Source organism: Megascapheus bottae, chromosome 21 (genome assembly GCF_031878675.1).
Source record: "Megascapheus bottae isolate mThoBot1 chromosome 21, mThoBot2.hap1, whole genome shotgun sequence".
NCBI classification, from domain to species: Eukaryota; Metazoa; Chordata; class Mammalia; order Rodentia; family Geomyidae; genus Megascapheus; species Megascapheus bottae.
In genome coordinates, this window is record NC_143529.1 from 7,108,647 (window position 1) to 7,127,689 (window position 19,043).

The 19,043-nt window shown below is 41.8% G+C and overlaps 1 protein-coding gene across 1 annotated transcript in view; it reads right to left on the reverse strand.

Moving 5' to 3' along the window:
- The window catches only part of Hecw2 (HECT, C2 and WW domain containing E3 ubiquitin protein ligase 2), a 199,355-nt gene that overhangs the window by 97,438 nt on the left and 82,874 nt on the right, over positions 1-19,043 (reverse strand). The window contains exons 5-9 of the mRNA XM_090354523.1: positions 14,968-15,137; positions 12,076-12,218; positions 6,548-6,648; positions 4,805-6,151; positions 3,951-4,046 (exon numbers count right to left, since the gene is read on the reverse strand). Coding sequence (XP_090210649.1) covers positions 3,951-4,046; positions 4,805-6,151; positions 6,548-6,648; positions 12,076-12,218; positions 14,968-15,137 — 1,857 coding nt within the window. The remainder of the gene's footprint in view (positions 1-3,950; positions 4,047-4,804; positions 6,152-6,547; positions 6,649-12,075; positions 12,219-14,967; positions 15,138-19,043) is intronic.

Sequence of the window (19,043 nt, forward strand, 5' to 3'; positions counted from 1 at the left end):
TTAAAAAAAAATCTCACAATTTTTTTTAAAGATTCCCTTCTTGAATACTTGTTTGTTAAAAATGACATTTGGAATATGATATAAAAATCAGTGTTATAAAATATTTTAATATAAAAATAAATTAAAACAAAAGGAGCATTTTTACTACATATTAATATGCAGATATTGTACAAGGTGAAAATAAGCTTTAACAATAATGCTGAGGGGAATTACCCAAGCCTGAAATGCACAGCTTCATAATAAATAGCTTATCCTGATGTTTTCAGGGGTGTTGGCTACAAATACTCTCAGAAGCGAAGAGCTTCCTCAAGGAGGGTCCTGGGGCATAAAGCCATCTCATAGGAAGAGAAAGCTGAGAATTTTTTGAGCTTCACGAGATCTACCTTCAAAGTACTGCAATATTAATGAAATTTGGGGGATAGCCCAAACTCTAAGGTGTTGCTCCAGTCCAGTGGCATACAAGCCCACTTTTCTCATCAAACTGTCATAACTGTTATGTTCTACCCCACACTGCTTCCCTCCCTGTAAATTTAGGAGTAGCTCAATTCACACAACATTTTTTTTTTATTAGCAATGGATCTTAAATGTTCCTGAATTGATCTGGGATTTATCTAAAAAAGAAGAGAGCTATATTAAGCTGTATTATCTGGCTCCTATGCCTCAATCTGCCAATTACAGATATGACCTCCTGGATTGACCTCACAAAACTATTACAACAACAACAACTAAGAACCTATGTGAATGTGCTTTTAAAGTGTAGAATAGAACACAAATTCTGCAGAAATCTACGTCAGATGCACAGTCAGAGGTGGCAGCAGAGAGCCAACAGGGTTGGGGAGCAATCAGGGATAGCCACAGAAATTTAAAAGACAGTAGAGGGGGCTGGAGTTTGGCCTACTGGTAGAGTGCTTGCCTAGCATGCACGAAGACCGGGGTTGAACTGGCAAACAAACAAACAAACAAAATAGACAGTAGGGATGGACCAGGCAGGGCTGGTGTAGAGGCAATGCAGAAACCACACAAAGCTGTACCGTAATCAGGTATGCTCAGACCCTGATCTGCAACCTGCCTTTTATCACTGAATCCTCACATTTGCAAGGTGCTAGTTCCTACAATATGACTCTCCCTGTGTGTATGTGTATTTCATCTCAGTTTGAGAGATTTTTGATTTCCGAGTTTTAGAACATAAAAATTCCAGTTATATTTTTCAAAAATGTCATTTACTGAGTATTAAATAATTAGTACAGAGACGAGTTTCTCTGATGGGATGCTTGCTTTACCAGATTGCCCCATTATCATAGGGTGTTTGACACTCCTGTCCCCAACAGCACAGCACCAGTGACACTTTGCAAATGCAGTTATTATAATGGCTGGCCTGCATACTCTAAGTGTCCCAAATCAGTTGGCACAGGCCACCAACATTGAAAAACCACTGAACAAGAGGAGTACCTCTTATGGTCTTTTTCAGTCTGCCATTACTCATTAAATAGGACGGATCAGTAAGTTTCTTTCACTTTGGGATATATTAACTTAATAAAGTGAAATATTACTTAAGAGGAAAATTACCCCAAAGAAGATTATCTGTCTAATCAGTGCCTGAAAAAATACATGGAGATGTTCCAATGTTCATAACTTCAGCAATGCAATCTGATGGGGGATGTAATTAAAATCCACCACATATGAGATGTGACCAGGAGTGATCCATGGATCCACTAGCATGACCTTATGCCTTTGTCTAGAAACTCTCCCTACAGTAGCCCTCTTGTCAACCACAGGCATCTGGTTGTACAGAGACTGCCACTGAGGAAAAACTGAGAATGCTCAGGATACAAAGAGTTCAGTGCTCCAAAATGACTCATGTTCACCTGTGCGGTGTGCATAGCAGATCTGTGCATCCCTAACTTGAAACGTATGGCGCAGGCTGCTGCTACATACCAGAAACGACTAACACATCAATACTGTTCACCAGATGCTAGATGTCATTTCATGTGCTTTGTCATGCACATGGGCGATGTTTGGCTCCTTTTCTCCTAGCACCACCTAACTTCCATAAAAGACATGCAGCCTTTCAAAAATGTTCACCTTATCACAAAAATTAAACACAATATACAATCTTTTAGGCTTGGGAGGTTAACTAGAACTTTATCTTGCTTTGGGGGAAGCACATTTTCACAAAATTAAGGCAGGGAAACACTAAGCTGGTCCCACAATGAGTTAAACACAGTGAAGAGAGTGTTGGGGCTGAATGGCAGATTCTCAGCACCCCAACTACTGTGAATATACACAATAGGATTCCATTTTTTAAATTGCTTTTGATATATTAAAAATTATTGTTTAGACTATGCTTGGTCAAAACTGCCTAAGAAACTGACTAATAGGTAAGACTTACTATTTCTGTTAATTTATTTGTATAAAAGAAAGTTGTGGGGCTGGGAGTTTGGCCTAATGGTAAAGTGCTTGCCTAGCATTGGGTTCGATTCCTCAGTACCACATACACAGAAAAAGCCAGAAGTGGTGCTGTGGTTCAAGTGGTAGAGTGCTAACCTTGAGAAAGTCCAAGGACAGTGCTCAGGCCCTGAGTTCAATCGCCAGAACTGGGGAAAAAAATTATCTCAGAACTTTTACTTGGTATGCGTGATTTATTGTGCTCCAATTACACTCAAATATCAGTGGGGATTACACCTTAACTGACTTGAACCTTTCCTCCAAGGATGAAGAACAGGAAAGTTTCTCTAAGCCTTGTTCCTGCTTCAGATGGTACAATGTTAATTAATTAATCTCTTGTTCTTTTTTTTTCCACTGACAAAAATGCATGGTTTTTCCCCCTAAATAACAGTCCTTAGTTATGCAAGTACAGGGACAAAGGCTGAAACTATACAACAGAATGTCAAAATATTTGCCAACCATGTTGCCAAACTGTAACAGCACCATTCAGCTCTTATCAGCTTCCACCAAAACTCACCACTCAGTACTTGGGTGCCAGCAATACATGCCCTGCTCTTTTCACACATCCTCACTCCCTTTAAAGTATGAAAGATGAGCAAGGGAAAACCATAAAGAAAAGAGTTGCAGAAAGAGTAGTTACAGGCCTGTGCAACTGTCCATCAAATGTTATCCTCAGCATGCATCATTACTGCAAGGGATTCCAGAAGTTTAAGGAGGGTTTAGGTTCTATGTGGGTTGTAAGAGGCATGCATGCTCATCTCTCTGAGTGCAGTCACAGAAACCTTTCTCCACTCCTCTGGTCCTCAACCATCCATTGGGTAAGTGCTATGAGTTTCTTGAAAGCCAGAGAAATGAAACACTGATCCAAAAGTAGGCTAATTTCTTTCTTTCTTTCTTTCCTTTTTGCCAGTCCTGGGCTTGAGCTCAGGGCCTGAGCACTGTCCTTGGACTTTCTCAAGGCTAAAGTTCTACCACTTGAGCCTCAGCACCACTTCCAGCTTTTTACTATGTATGTGGTACCAAGGAATTGAACCCAGGTCTTCGTGCATGCTAGGCAAGCATTCTACCACTAGGCCAAACTCCTGGCCCCAAGCAGGCTAATTTCTAAAATTAATAATACTTCTTTGGACTCAGATGAGAAAAGAACGATCCAAGCCTTGTGTTTAATGACTTTAAATGACAGAAACTGAAAGGCAGTGTGGTTTCTCTGAGATGGTTCCGATTTATCTATTAATGAGATAGAATCCAGCTGGCTCTTAGGCCTAGGGTTTGAGAACTTTCCTATGCACACGGTCACCTGTCTATCTGGATACCCTACCGAATCAGCCAACCATCTGAACCCCCTCCCACAAATGCGGGCTTACTCCACAGGAGATCAGCCTTCCTCCTGCCACCCTTCACTCAGCCTTCCAGACTCAGTCAGTCCCCTCCCCAGACCTTAGCCATCCAGCCCCATGTGGTGGCCCCAGTCTTGGAGGGGAACCCTCTAGTTACTGGCCGCTTACTTGGAGGGAGAGCCTCGTCCACTCTCTGGTACCGGCTGACATCTTGGCGCACTGAAGGTAGCGACCGCAAGGGCTGGTGGCCGTTGGCTTGGGAACCTAGCATTCATGGTAGGAAGGCACACAGACATGTTACTCAGGCATGATGTTTCCCTGCAGTGTCTTCCCTTCCCTATCCATGCTGTCTTCATAAAAAGATAAGAAACACCTAGCCTGGGCATGGGCATCAGGAGTTGACCCCATGTGGAGACTTCTGAGTTCCAGGCCAGTGTTAACTACACTAGACCTCGTCTCAGTTCAAAATCAAACCTAAATGTACGAAAGACATGCAGCATACATCCAGAGGTTGGTCTTTTTTATTTCTTTTCAGTAGCATCTCCCAGAAAAATCAGAAGAGAATAAGTAGGTGAGGATGGTGCAAAAGGTGGTAGTGGTGGTGGGGATTCACTTCTAGTCCCGAGTCTTGAACTCAGGGCCTGAGTACTGTCCTTGGGCTTTCTCAAGGTCAGAGCTCGGCCACTCGAGCCACAGCACCACTTCTGATTTTTTTCTGTATGTAGTACTGTGGAATTGAACCCAGATTTTCATGCATGCTAAGCAAGCACTCTACCCCTAGGCCAGCCTCCCAGCCTTCCCTCTTCTCTTTTTATCCCTTGCTTTGCTAAGTGCGAATGCTGTCCTCCACCCCCAGGTAAAGGAGTCACCCACATACTAACCTATTCACCTATATGTACATATATAACTTACATATACATATATACAGGCTGCACTGGAAATTTCAGGAAGGGATTAGCTATGTGACTTCTCTTGGAGCAGCTGTAGTGGAGGCCAGAGCCAGGCTGCCCTCTACACCCTACCTCCAGTGGCACCCTCCTCCTGGGCAGTCTCCCCTGAGCAAGCGCCTTGGGCATCCCCAGCATCGCCCTCATCCTGAGGTTGGGTCTCCATAGCAACAGCATCCGCATCCACATGGGCATCGGCATCCGCATCTGCATCCGCAGTGGCGGCAGTGGCTCCCTCCAGGCTCCCCCTTCGCTGCCACACTCCCTCCAGCTCCTCCTGGTCGGGCAACAGGGCCAATTCCGCCCCGGGCCTTTCCTCCTGCCCCATGGGCACCTGCACAGAGGGTAAAGACCCTGGGGTGCAGGGGCCCTCCTGAGATCCCTCCTCGGGGCAGCTGTTGGGGGGCCCCGCCGCACAGGCCCGGTCCTCCTCCTCCTGCGAAGTGAAGGCCGGGGTTTCTGGGAAGCGTGCGCTTTCCAGAGAGGAGCCCCGCGTGTCCACCGAGGACAGCTGCGTGGTGACGCTCTCGTTGCAGGAGCTATCCGCACCGTCCAAGTCACTCTCCCCTTCGGGCCTGGTGCTAGCTTCGCTGGTGCTCTCCGTCCTGGCAGCCTCGCTGGGCTCTGTCTCGGAAGACACCTGGGAAGGCTCAGATCCCTGGTCCAGGGACTCCGTCTCACTGGTGGCCCTCCGGCTTCCCCCTGACGCGTCTGCCCCACTCGTGGGCAGCTCCACCTCTTGAGAGCCACATGAGCCGGTGCTGCCGGGGTCTGCGCCAGGCTGGGGCGGGGAGCCCAGCTCGCCTTCTTCTGGGGCTGTGTCTGGGGGCGGGGTGGCATCTGCGTGCTCGGGGACGGGGTCTGGCTTCTCCTCCCAGGACGCAGAGGACGCAGCATCCTGGGGCTCCGCGGAGCGATCGTCCTCTGCCTTGGTGGGCAATGCCGCCCGGCTGAGCATCACCAGCCCTCCTTCCTCCTCCAGGGAGGAGGGGGAGGCCCGGTCCTGCTGGGACTCGTGGTCCTCCTCATCCGAGTCGATGTGCAGCATGGCGCTGAGCCTGGTGTCGGTGGGGAAGCTGCTCCTGAGTTTGGGCGAGGCTCCCACCGGCCGGTCGGGCCGGGAAGGCCCGTGGTGTTCCAGGGCATCTAAGTAGTCGTTGAGGGAGTCCTGGCGGCCTCTGGGTGGCGAGGTCCTGGAGGCCGTGGAGGCTAGATCCTCCGTGTCCATCTCCAGGGTGGAGCTAGTCCTGAAGGAGTGCTTCGGGGTGCCATCGGCCGCGCTGTCCTCCGACACTGGCCCGTTGGCACACGCGGGGCTGTCGTGATGGCTCCCGGGCATGTCCTCGTCATCGGAAGGGCTTCCCAGGTCCCCATTCACCGTGTGGACGCCGAGGATGGAGCCCACGGCCTCTGGAGATGCATCTGAGCAAGAAGGAGGCATTGAGAAAAACAGAAGGAACTAGAGATAATAGCAAATGACTGGTGGCCACCGATCCCCTGGAGATCAATCACTGCAGACAGTGCAGCTAAACCACGGTACCAGTGGACTGCCAGCCAGCTCACAGTATGACTTAAAAGATGAGCTATGGATTGGAGATTCTTCCACCCAGTTTTAAGATGCAAGCATAAACCTCGGGGACATTAACAAAATAAAAAAAAAAAAACACTGGCTTTCCTGAATACTTGGAAAATTTTTCAGCCTACCATCATTCATTTAATCTTTTATTTGCAGAGCAGAATACAAAATCAAGTCTGTCCAAATGCAAACTGCAAACTAAGATCTGACCAGTGTTTATGGATTCAGAGCGACTCCCTCACCTTCATGAACGGAAGATGTGACTTCCACTTTAAACTGGAGGTAGCCGCTCACGTGGTCAGCTGGGAGCCTTCTGCCAAGGTTGTAGCTGAGCATCTGGTCACTGCAGGAGGAGGAAAAAGTCCTGTCAGCCTCACTACAGTCTTTTCTTTCAGCCTTTACCTTCTTCCCACAAGCCACCTTCAAATCCTGCCTCTTTCCCTTAAAACTTTCAGATCCATATGTAAAGAAAATATAGGTTCAAGGCACAAGGTGGCCCAATGTATTATTACAATGTGTTATATGCTTGTGCAAATGAATATTTATAAACCCAAGAATCTGTCTTGGAGCATAAGAGCAGCCTGCCCCAGCCCACGTGTGGGAAAAAATGGTTGTCCTCTCTTTCTTCACTGTGAAGGATCCTGGCCTGTCACTGGTCCTCAGGTTGTCTTGTGAGCAGAGCTGATGAAAACAGGTGATTTCCTGTCGGGAAGGTATTGTTATGGTCCACATCTAATTCAAGGGTGGGCCACAATTGGGCCTGTCCAGTTTTTGCCCTGTCTTGGTGCCACGCTAGGGCTGCTAATGTCATTAAGTGTGGAGATGGATGTCTCTTTCAAGTCCATGTCTGTTTGTCAAAGTCCATTGCAGGTACATCATTTCCTTGAATGTGAGCAACACTTACTCTGAATCAAATGATTTGTTCTTTTCTTTTTCTTTTTTAAAAAAAAAATTGAAATTAGGGCTGGGAGTTTGGCCTAGTGGTTCAAGTGCTTGCCTAGCATGCACGAAGACCCGGGTTCGATTCCTTGGTACCACATACATAAAAAAAGCTGGAAGTGGTGCTGAGGCTCAAGTGGTAGAGCTCTAGCCTTGAGAAAGTCCAAGGACAGGGCTCATGCCCTGAGCTCAAGCCCAGGACTGGCAAAAAAAAAAAAAATTGAAATTATTAGCTTTCAAATACTTGTCCAAAGGCATTGCCATTTAACAAAGCATTTATGGAATATTTTCATCAGTGTCATTCCTTTCTACATTGTCACCCATCCCTCCCCTCCCACCTCTCTCCTCACTCTTCTTGTATAGGATATACATTAGATTTTGGTCTGCATTTCCCTTTCTTCTTCATTCTCCTTGATCCCATCCTACCTCTTTCAAGCACCAGCTTCCTGGTATTTAATTTTACTGAACACTGATTTTGGCTTTCTAAGAAATTGCACTATTTGAGATCTCCTTTGAATCTACCTTATTTCAGTTACCACATTCAAGACCCCAAAGACTGGTACCCATCAGATCTGTTCTCACACTGCCCTCTAGTGGTTATTTCAGAAGGAGAAATGTCTGCCTAACATTGACCTCATTATACAGGCTAGGGCCGCTAGTGGGCTATTTCACATTAATCTACAAAATGTTTTTTGTTTGTTTGTTTGCCAGACCTGGGCCTTGAATTCAGGGCCAGAGCAATGTCCTTAGCCTTTCTCAAGGCTAGAGCTCTACCACTTGAGCCACAGCACCACTTCCAGGTTTTTTCTATGTATATGGTACCGAGGAATCGACCCCAGGGTCTTTGTGCATGCTAAGCAGGCACTCTACCACTAGGCCAAACTCTCACCCTACAAAACTTCTTTTTTAATACTTCTGTATCGCCTAAAAACAATACTCAACAGTTATACTCTGCTTAAAAGAATACATATGAAGGTAAAAATCCCACTTCAACTCTTAAGAATCTTCTTGCTTTCATAGCAAGAATTTGTTACAAATGTATTTTTGCTAGAAATGATGTGTTGATTTTCTTCCTAATGGGGCTTAGTGTTTTCCCATAGGAGCTGTTTAGTGTGTGGCACATACACTCTGCTTATGCTTTCCTACATCATCTCTTTTTAATTCTCCCAGCGACCTGGGAAATGAGCAGCAATCCCATGTTCTCAAGGAAGGAAGGAAGGTGGAACCAGACAACTCTGAAGTTACAGGCCTGAGATGAGATACAGATTATCTAACACAGAAATCCATTCTCTAGTCATTGTTACACATTCCCATTTTTCCTATATGCTTGGAGATTTGGGGGTTGATTTCAGTCAAAGGTTAATGCAGGCATTTGTAAATTTGAGGTGCCATGTAATGGCTATAATCTACATAATGGCACATACATCTTTTTTCTCCTCTCCCATGTTTACAGAATTATGCAGTGACTATCAAACAGAAGGGCCCAACAAAGTGTCTAGTGAAGCCTATAGACAGTCTCTCATCCTTATTGTTCCTGATCCATCTCAATGGGTCCATCAGCTTTAATTCAAGAAAAAAAACTAGTTAAAAACAAATGGCCTGCTCTTCCTACTTTCTTGACCAATTAAAATAAAGGCATAATGTTAATATTAAGGATATACAGAAGAGGTAAGTTTTAGTTAGGAAATGAGTGTTTCAAATAATTGTAAGTATAGAGTTCTACCTAGCAACTCCAACTCTCAACACAGTGATTGACACTTAGTAGACACTTAATGTATATATGGTAAGCTAATTAACAAATTAATGTGCTTTTACTTGGGGAAAGGAATTGTAACTGAAAGATTACCCTGTTTCTCTACTGGAACCTTCCTGTTCCGTAGGTTTGGAGAAACAATAGCTTCCTACACTGCAAAGTGGCTATCAGGGGACTCAGGGCTCTCCTGGCCTGGGGACATCTTGGCTGCCCTTTGCTGTATGGCATATCAATATGAATACCATACTACACATTACTATTAGCACGAAAACCGCATGCCCTAAAACTCTCATTAATTGTCCGTGACATTCTATCACTGAGGTAGCCAGAGGAATTTGTAGTATGTTTTAGAAGAAAGCAGGCCATGCTTTGGGAAACAAGAATGTCATATGCTCCCAAAACAGGTTATTAGTGGAAATAGAAACAGGAGAATTTTAATTCAAAACCAGCCCCAGGCAAAAAAAAGTGATCAAGACCTTGTCACAAAAACAGGCTGGACATTGTGGTACATACTTGTAATCTCAAGCCTGGTCAAAAAATAAAACATGAGCTCTTGTATGAGCAACACGAAAAAAAAAAACAAAAGGACTGGGAAATAGCTCAAAGCGTAGTATTTTCCTTGCAAGATCACGCCCCCAAATCCAAATGTCACTACTGTTCACAAACAAAAAATGTTATTAGTAAGATCTTCTAGCTCAACCGATGAAAACCTCATCCTGTAACACTATTTCAGAGAGATGCAGCAACATAACTAATCAAATTAAACTTCTAGGAAATGTATCAGTTGCTTCATGGACAACAGTCATCAGATCAGACCTGTTATGCTGAGCTGCTAATAACTAATATGCTTATACACAGTATCATTGCAATGCTTTTGACCCACACATAGAGAAATACCTTGTTGGGGACCGACTGTGGGATCAATGACCTTGGACCTGACCTTGGACCTACAAAACGGTATACACAAGGAAGTAACTCTTATCATGATGACTTTAAGCAATGTCAATCAGTTCTTATCATGATGACTTTAAGCAATGTTAATCCTTTCTCAATTATCCTATATGTGATTTGTTTACTATTTTGTATGAATGTAGCCTCTGGCAGTTCCCTAGTTTTAAGAAGAGTATTTAAGGTCGGAACTTAAAATAAACGACAGTCTTAGGCAGCAGTCTGGAGCTCACAGACTTCTTGGACCGCTGACTTGGGCTGTAGTCCTCCCGAACTCCATCTGTTTGTCTCTCTTCTATTTTTCCTAGTCCTTGCCCCTATTTCAGGAATCCCAATCCACGAACCCTGGTTTGCTGCCGGCTGGCTCCGGCAATACCTGACAGTTCTGATTATTTATGAATCCACAATGGACTTGCTTCCAGTACACACAGGAGTCTAAGAACTAGGGTTTATTTAGGTGCCCAGTTCTCTGACAGACTACCTCAAAAGACAATACATGTGGCCGGGAGTTTGGCCTAGTGGTAGAGTGCTTGCCTAGCATGCACAAAGACGCGGGTTCAATTCGTCAGTACCACATACATTGAAAAAAGCTGGAAGTGGTGCTGAGGCTCAAGTGGTAGAATGCTAAGCCTTGAGAAAGTCCAAGGACAGTGCTCAGGCCCTGAGCCCAAGCCCAGGACTGGCAAAAAAAAAAAAAAAAAAAGACAATACGAAGCTTTTACTTCTGCCTTGATCATGCTTGCTGACATACATAGAGCTGACACCTTCATATATAAATTACATTCTTGTAATTTTATAAATTAAATCATTTTATAGGACATGTATTATAGTTAATTTTCCCTAAACTTTTACTTTCTATAAATCCCTAAAAAATATTTTTTGGATGCTCCTAGGGATATTTTTTTGAGAAGCAATAATTATTATCCTTAAAATAATAGTAGTCTGCCAGCTTTTGTCAGGAAAATCAAGCTGCTAGAACTCTCTACAATGTTCCTACTTCCTGAGATTATTCCACCCCCCAAACTGCTTCTAAGAGTCTGAAAAGTCTATTAAAATCTATTCAAGTCTCTGAAATTCAGGTTATGAAGAGCCTTAAAGATAGTTTTTAGTTTCAGATGAGGAAACTAAAGGTCCCAAAATTGTGACTTTCCAGAATGAATATGAACGATTAACTTTATGAAGGTCATTACAACCAGTCCTTAGCTGTCTCAAAGAGTCAGGATTCTAAGGCAGATGGGTCTGAACTGAAATCCTATTTACTTGCTAGCCCCAGATTCTCATCTCTGAAGTAGTTATTATTGCATTACTCACCTCTAAGGGTTGCTGAGAAAGGTATGTGAGCAAATGAATGTGATGCACTTAACTCTGTGTAATCACCTAGCATCTCAGACGATTATCATTACTTCTGCTGCTGGTATGGTGCTCATACTAGCTTCTACTGGTGTGATAGTTGCTATTGCTATCACATCATGTGTTCAGAATGCACTCCTTCCAAGAAAAGACATCTGAAATGCTCCCCGAGTGCCACCTCAGAGCCCTCTGGGATCTTGAGCCTATGGATCCCTGAGCCTGTTGTGAAAGAATGTACATGAAGAATGAAGGAGGCATATGATGATTTCTTGGCTACATTACTCACAGCTTACAAAAAAGCTTTCAGAAAGAGACAGTTATCAATCACACTCTAAAAGCCTGTTAATACCTGACTGCATATGTATGTGTTTATTCTCATAACTCCTAAAACTAGATCTTGTTTTAAGTAGGCTCTAAACAAAGTTGACTTTGTTTTCTACTCTCCCATCTCTGGGAGAGTAGCCAAGTAAATAGAATCCACTATCAAGAGACCATTTTATAGCATGAGTTCAAGATAACTCAAAACTGAACACTATAAGACAAGTTGTTGAAATGCTACTAGCACGTATGCCTTGGAAAAGATACATATAGCAAGAATAAAGACATAATTCAAAGTACTTTGGTTCAGGCCACTAATTACTGTAAGGACAGTTTTATTTTTAAACAAACTATGCTACCACTTCTTAAGTTAGTAAGAAAATACCTAGGACTATCATCATTCATGTCAGTTATTTCTGTACAGACCAATCTCAACAAGATTCCTGGAATTAAGAGAGTTACCCGATGGCTTGGCGCTCCAACAGTCTCTGTACCGGAATGGTGAGTTTCCCTAGGAAACGCTTGATGATAGGGCGGCTCTTGGCGAATTTGTCTTTGATTTCAATTTCTAAGACATCAGTTAAAAGTGCAAAAAAGGAATATTTCTGAAAACAAAAAAATTGTAAGCATGTTGGTTCAATAAAAAAAAGACAGCTATGACCTTATACCATTTGACCCAATAGGAAATTGACATCTCTTGAAACTCCAATGGCTTACAACATCTGCACTGCTAGGAATATCTGTCAGTCTCATAGTGACTAGAAGCCATTAACCTTCTTAATAATTAAAAACCAGTTGTCAAAAATCATCAGCAAAAGAAGCCCTTTCATTCAGACAGTCCTTCTGGTTATAGAACTAGGGAATGTCATGAAATATTCAGTTATGTGCAATCCAATTTTAGTAGTCATTACATGTATTGTTTCATAATTCTTTGATATGTTTTCTCTTGTTAAAGGATGGTTCAAAATTACCTATTTAATTAATGGCCATCTAAATTCACAACCTCTTGGAGTTTTGAAGTTCCAAAGACAGTTCAAAATACTTCTCCACTTAGTGGTTAAAACATAAACACCTATAGAGTTCTGTGCTTTCCCTGATATATACTTAAATAAAACAAGGTATACATGAACTCATTATTTAAGTTTATAAGGTACATCTATAAAATACACAGGGTCATTTCTGCTAAATAATGCAGGTTTTGTTTTAAGATTTGCAATTAGAAAAAAATGGGTAAGTATAAAAAGTAAAGAGCTGCAGAAGTGGCACTGTGGCTCAAAGTGGTAGAATGCTAGCCTTGAGCTGAAGAGCTCAAGGATAGTGCCCTGGCCCAGAGTTCAAGCCCCATGAGCAACAATAGCAACAAGGAAAGGAAAGGAAAGGAGAGGAGAGGAGAGGAGAGGAGAGGAAAGGAAAGGAAAGGAAAGGAAAGGAAAGGAAAGAAAGAGCCTATTTGTTTTATCTTGGCAAAGATAAACTTATCATTGTAAAGCAGAACCTCAGGATAAGCAAGTGTTGATGCTAGGAACTGAACTATGACCATTTCACTCTCCTTGGCATTCCATACAACTACTGTGGTGTGAAGGGTGCTGGCTTTTTGGACACCTTGCACCACTCAGCTTAGTCATAATGACTAAAGAGAGCCAGGCAACTGAGCATCTGCTTAAAGAAGGAAAATCACTTGCTTAGAATAAGAAAGACAAATGTCAAGTCCCTCTACCTCTGAATAGTCATACAAATACTCTAAATTGTAGTTTCCTGATTACCAAAATGGAAAGCCAATAATTTCTTCCTTTAGGCTCCTCCAGCAGGCTTGCACTATGACATGCTCAAGAATTATAGAAATATAAAATATTAGGAGGGCTGAGGATGCAACTCAGTGATAGAAAGCTTTACCTAGCAGGTAAAAGGTTATGTGTTCAAGCCTCACCTTCGCCTCTCAAAAGCAGGTTGAAAATAAAATGAAATAAAATGTCAGGCAAGATGTATGTCCTTTAGGGAGAAAAATGTCATTACATCCAAGTTTAGGTGTCATAAAAAAATGTCAAGAAAGTTGGGACATCATCGGTTGTTCAGCTAGTACTCTTAGCCACTCAGGTGACGAAGATTCGAAAGGTGGTGATTCAATGCCAGCCAAGGCAGAAAAATTTACCAGATTTGGCTTCCAAAAAAGACCAGCAAAAATGCATGGTTGGAGATGTGTTTCAAATGGTAAAGTGCCAGTCTGTTAAGTATAGCATAAGACTTTGAGTTCAAACCCAAGTACTGAAAAAATGTATTAAGGAAAATATAATTATTGCTTATTTCATTACCATATCCACTAGGTCCTGTCTAGATTTTTATTAAGATAAGTTTTATATTCCCTAAGCCTAGCTATATTCAGTAGTATGTTCTTCAGAGTTTTGTTTTGTTTTCTTTTCTTTTTTTGCCACTACAAGTTCATAAGTAGTTTTTAGATCAGGTAGAAAAACACCAGCCAACCACCATACATTCATATAAGCACAAGAGCTGCCCAAGAAGAGAAGGTGCTGTCCTGCCAAGTGTCAGCCAAACAATTTTCCAAGTGGTTTTAGTTCCCTTGGATTATCTCTTTTAATGTGTCTACAACAATATTAAACCATAATATCACCTTTATACACTTAGAGGAGGATGTAATTTATTGTGTAACTTCTTTGTCAGTAAAGGTTCATTCACTCAGAAACATTCTAGAACTCAGATGAGAACCATGCCTTACAGCTCTGAAGAATGGTGGGGTGGTTCAAGTCATCACATTCTTTCAATGAGAAATGGCGTGGCATCTCTTCATTGATTTCCCATAGGTCTAATGAGCACATCCTTTGCTTGACTTCACCAAAGTGGCACACAGAAATGATGAGTATAATGGAGCTGTGCCTTCAGCACAATCTATCTTCACTTCAGATGGCAACTTCTTGAATGAACCATCTAATAACAAAAATCCAGAAATCCACAAAACACTTGCCACAGACCACAGACTGAACAATTTCTTTAGTGTGATCTGAATATATGCTAGAATAAAAGGCCCACATTTACAAGACAATATGTTAATGATTCTGATTCTTATTGAAAATTTGGATATTTTGTTCATGATGATGATTTTTTTTTGTTTGAAAAAATCATTAAGGTATTTATTTTGATCTCTGAGTCCTCTGTTAGACCCTTAGGGGTGATGACCTTTGAATCCTGACAGATGTGGCTTTCATGATGGAAATAGCTCATGTACCACCTTCCCAAGAGAACTACCTCATCCTTTGGAGCCACAGCCAGAAACAGCTCCCACTGCACAGAGTTCAGAGGGGTAAGTTCAGATGAACCTGGCTGCTGGTCTGTCTGTCTTACCTCGCGGTGCCAGATGGGATTGGTGGTGTTGCTGATGATAGTAGACCTTCTTTCCTGCCCGTGGTGGGCACAGGTGGGGAAACTGCTCTTCTTCCCTGGCTGAATGGACATCTTAAGATAAGGGTCAGGATTGAAGAACATCCCTTTCTTTAGCCCAACTGCCCTAAGATCTTTAAAGAAAGAAAGAAGAGGAAGAGAGAAAGGAGGGAGGGACAAAGAAAAAGAAAGCAAGAACAAAAGGTAGAAGGGAAAAGGAGACAAGAGGAAAGGAAGGGTCCATATATCCAGATTAGAACAAATAGCTCAAAGACAAATTGTTCTTAAACAGAATAATCTAAACAGAAACAGTGTGGTAAACCAAAAGCAAAGTTATTCGTATTACAATTGCTCATACAAATGAGAACCAGTGGATTATGCCAATAATTCCAGCACAGGGACCCCCTAACAGACTGCAAGACAAAATGACATACACTCTTAAATCTGATGTTTCCTGAGTAATCTTTTTATTACAACCCAAGCCTCTTCACCATCTTTTCCCTAGAGCAATGTAATTTGGAAAATAGAGTTTTAGACAGTGTCCTGAGAAAACGAGTCAACAAGGACCTTATTGAAAAACATATTCCATAGTAGAAAAAAAGCCCAACTCTTGTGTAAGTAGAAATAAGTCTGACTTTTGAATAAGTAGAAAAAAGTTTGAACGAAACTTAGAGATTGAACTTCAAAATATTCATTTATTTTATTCTGTTTGAAATGTCATACATACTCAATGTATGCGATGAATGTCAGAGGAAAGTCAATTAGAAATGTTTCTAACTCGCTGTAAATGCTACCCACTAGTGTAAGTAATTCTGCAGTTTTCACAGCCTGTAAATTTACTTAACTGTTTGATAAATGGCTTATAACCTACCTTAGATCCACAGATTGTTGTCTGACATCATGAAACAACTCATGATTGAGTTATTTAAAAGTCCTAGCCGAAGACCTTTCAGTGAGGAGACATATTTAAGTCAGGCTAACAGATACAAAACAATGCCAGGAAATTAAAGTTGACTTTGCTGGGTCCCCAATACCTTTCTAAGAATATTGATTTGATGGATGTAGCTCTTTGAGTTAGCTGACCTTGAAAACTTCTGGAAGACTGTAAGAAACTTCATGTCGTTTCAAAGTCTTGGGGAGGTCCTAAACATTCTACTCCAGAAATAGTTTGTCCCATAGAGGTCAGATTACCTACACATCAGGTAAGGAAATGACTGTGCCCAAACATTTGCTGCAGGAGGTCATCTCACACAAGCACTTTCCTAAAATAGAAGGCCTTTGTGGGAAAGACAAATGGCCTACCGAGGTCTACTGTGTAGGCAGGCATACTCGAGAGAACTCAACCAATGTCTCGAAAAAACTCATGGCCATTACATGGGATGAAAACGGACAAGGAGTATCTAATGATACAAAGCAGGCAGGACAGGAGGGAAACTGAATATGCCAGCTAAGAGGACCTTGTATCAACAACACCGCGGCGTGAAATATATTGTGATGTGAATCCGACAACCAATGAGAGAAGGAAAGGATGAGTAAAGAATGAGCCAGGCATTCAGAGAAAGTTGCTGTAATCTCACTATCCTTAATCTCCATTGCAGTCATTTTTAAACACAGAATTTACAATCAACGGTCAGCTTATTGTGGCTGTATTTTCACTTGGTTTCCATTGCCATATCATAGCTTGGAGAAGAAAATGAAATTGACACATTAATTTTCTTGCCTTTTTTTTGGTGGTGTTTGCCTGCTCTGATTCAAAGATTGAATGATACTTAACGCTATTCAGATAATAAATTTATTTCCAAAACACAACTTTCTTTATAGTACGTGAAGAATGGACGAAAGTGGCTGCAACAAAGCTTGGAAAAATCAACTCATTCACAGCTTTGGCAATTTAACAGAAAATCAAAGCTTTTTTTTTTTTTTTTTTTTAAAGAAAGCATTCTACTAGAAGGTAAATCACTGGAAGAAAGATGTCAGGAGTACATAGCCCTGATACAAACTCTTCTTCAGTGAGATACTTTATAGATCTTCATTCACTGTAGTCTAACATTCATTAGTAAAGATAATAAATCATCAGTGTATTTGTAATCTGATGATTCAGTTCCCTTTATTTACCTCATTCCTGCTCTTGCATTTCTTTCTTTTGGGGCTTTATATGATTTATTGCTTAGCAATATTCACTTTAGTGATAGGCTAAGACAGAATTCAAAGTCATAAAGTATAGCATATTAAATATCCTAGTTACAGCCTTCTTTGGATGAAGCTTAAAATATTAATCAGAATGAATTTTCATTTTAGCTGTAGGGTCCCTACTTATCCTTAGCTAAGGAGCACATTTGCAGGCAACTATTCTTTCTATAATGTTTTAATACTTACAGATAAGTATTAGCACCCACTATCACTCTACAACTGGATTAACTCAGAATCAGCATTATAGAACTTTTTGTCTCCTATGACTTTTAGCATTTCTGATAACTGTCTGCCAATGTCTGGTGTGGACAGGAGGTGAGTGGATGGTAAGGAGCCGGCTGCCATATGAACAGAGGTAAGATGCTGGAAGACGTATTTAAAGGAGCATTTATCTGTACCCCAAAGCTTTCCTTCTTTCAGGAAAATACCCTAGTACTTTCACTATCAGATGGTCATTCTCTCCTTGTCAGTTAGTACAATTTCCTGTCAAGTCAAAACTAATACATGAAGGGTGTGCTTTAAATGATTCAGATCAACTGAAATCATACAGCAGTATGGTCCATACTGCATGTTAAAACATCATGTGTATACCGTGTGTGTGTGTGTGTGTGTGTGTGTGTGTGTGTGTGTGTGTGTGTGTGCGTGTGTTAGTTGAAAATGGTACTTTCAAGTTTCATTCTGAAAACCTAGATATTTTTTTAAAAATCCTAAGAATTTCAAAGTATCATTGAGCCCTAAGCTTCTGATTTACAATCTCAGAGATTTACTAGAGAACCAAAGCAAAAGATGCAGTCATATTAAGCACTTAGTAGAAGAAAGGATGGTGCAAAGACCAGAAATGAGAGGTGGTCATTATGTGACTACTGTGTCTTGTGGAAGTTCTGCTTTTAAGATCTTGCTGCTTTCAGTGCTTATTTTCACTTGCAGTATGTTTACAGCCAAAAAAGGTGTATCTAACCCGAAGACTGGTGGTGCATATTGTAATCCTAGCTACTTCACAGGCAGAGATGAGGAGGAATGCAGTCTGAGAAAGAATTAATGAGACCTATCTCAACCAATCACTGGGCACAGTGGTGCGTACTTGTTATCCTAGCTATAAAGGAGGCTGAGATCAAGAAGACTGTATTTTTAGGTCAATTAGATAAAACATTTGTGTCTGCCATCCTAGGTACAGCAGAAAGTTGCTGATCTGGGTAGTAAAGTCCTATCTCAAAATCCAACTAAGCATAAAGAGCTAGAAGCATGTCTTACTGGTGTAGTATCTGCGTAGAAAGTGTTAAGATCCTGAGTTCAAACCCTAGAAGCACACACACACACACACACACACACACACACACACACACACACACAGGATCTAATTTAAATCTCAAAAGCATTAGGTTTAAAAAAAAGAATGAAAACAAAACATCATACAGAGACAGTTATCTGTTACACTTTAGTGTGTGTGTGTGTGTGTGTGTGTGTGTGTGTGTGTTGTAGGACAGCCACCTGTTTTACAAATTCAAGTCAGCCAGGCACAGCACTCATGCCTATAATTCTAGCTACTCAGGAAGCTGAGCTATGAAGATCACAATTTGTGAGATTCTTATCTCCAATTAACTACCAAAGAACCAGAAGTGGGGCTGTGGATCAATTGATAGAGGGCCAGCCCTGAGCAAAACATCTCAGGGACAGTGCCCAGGCCCTGAGTTCAAGCCCCAGAGCTGGCACATGTGCACGTACACGCACACACACACACACACACACACACACACACACACACAAATTCAATTCAGATATTTTCTTATTTTTTATGCTTTAAAAATTTAGCATATACCGATTGTACAAAGGAGCTTCACTGTGATATTTCA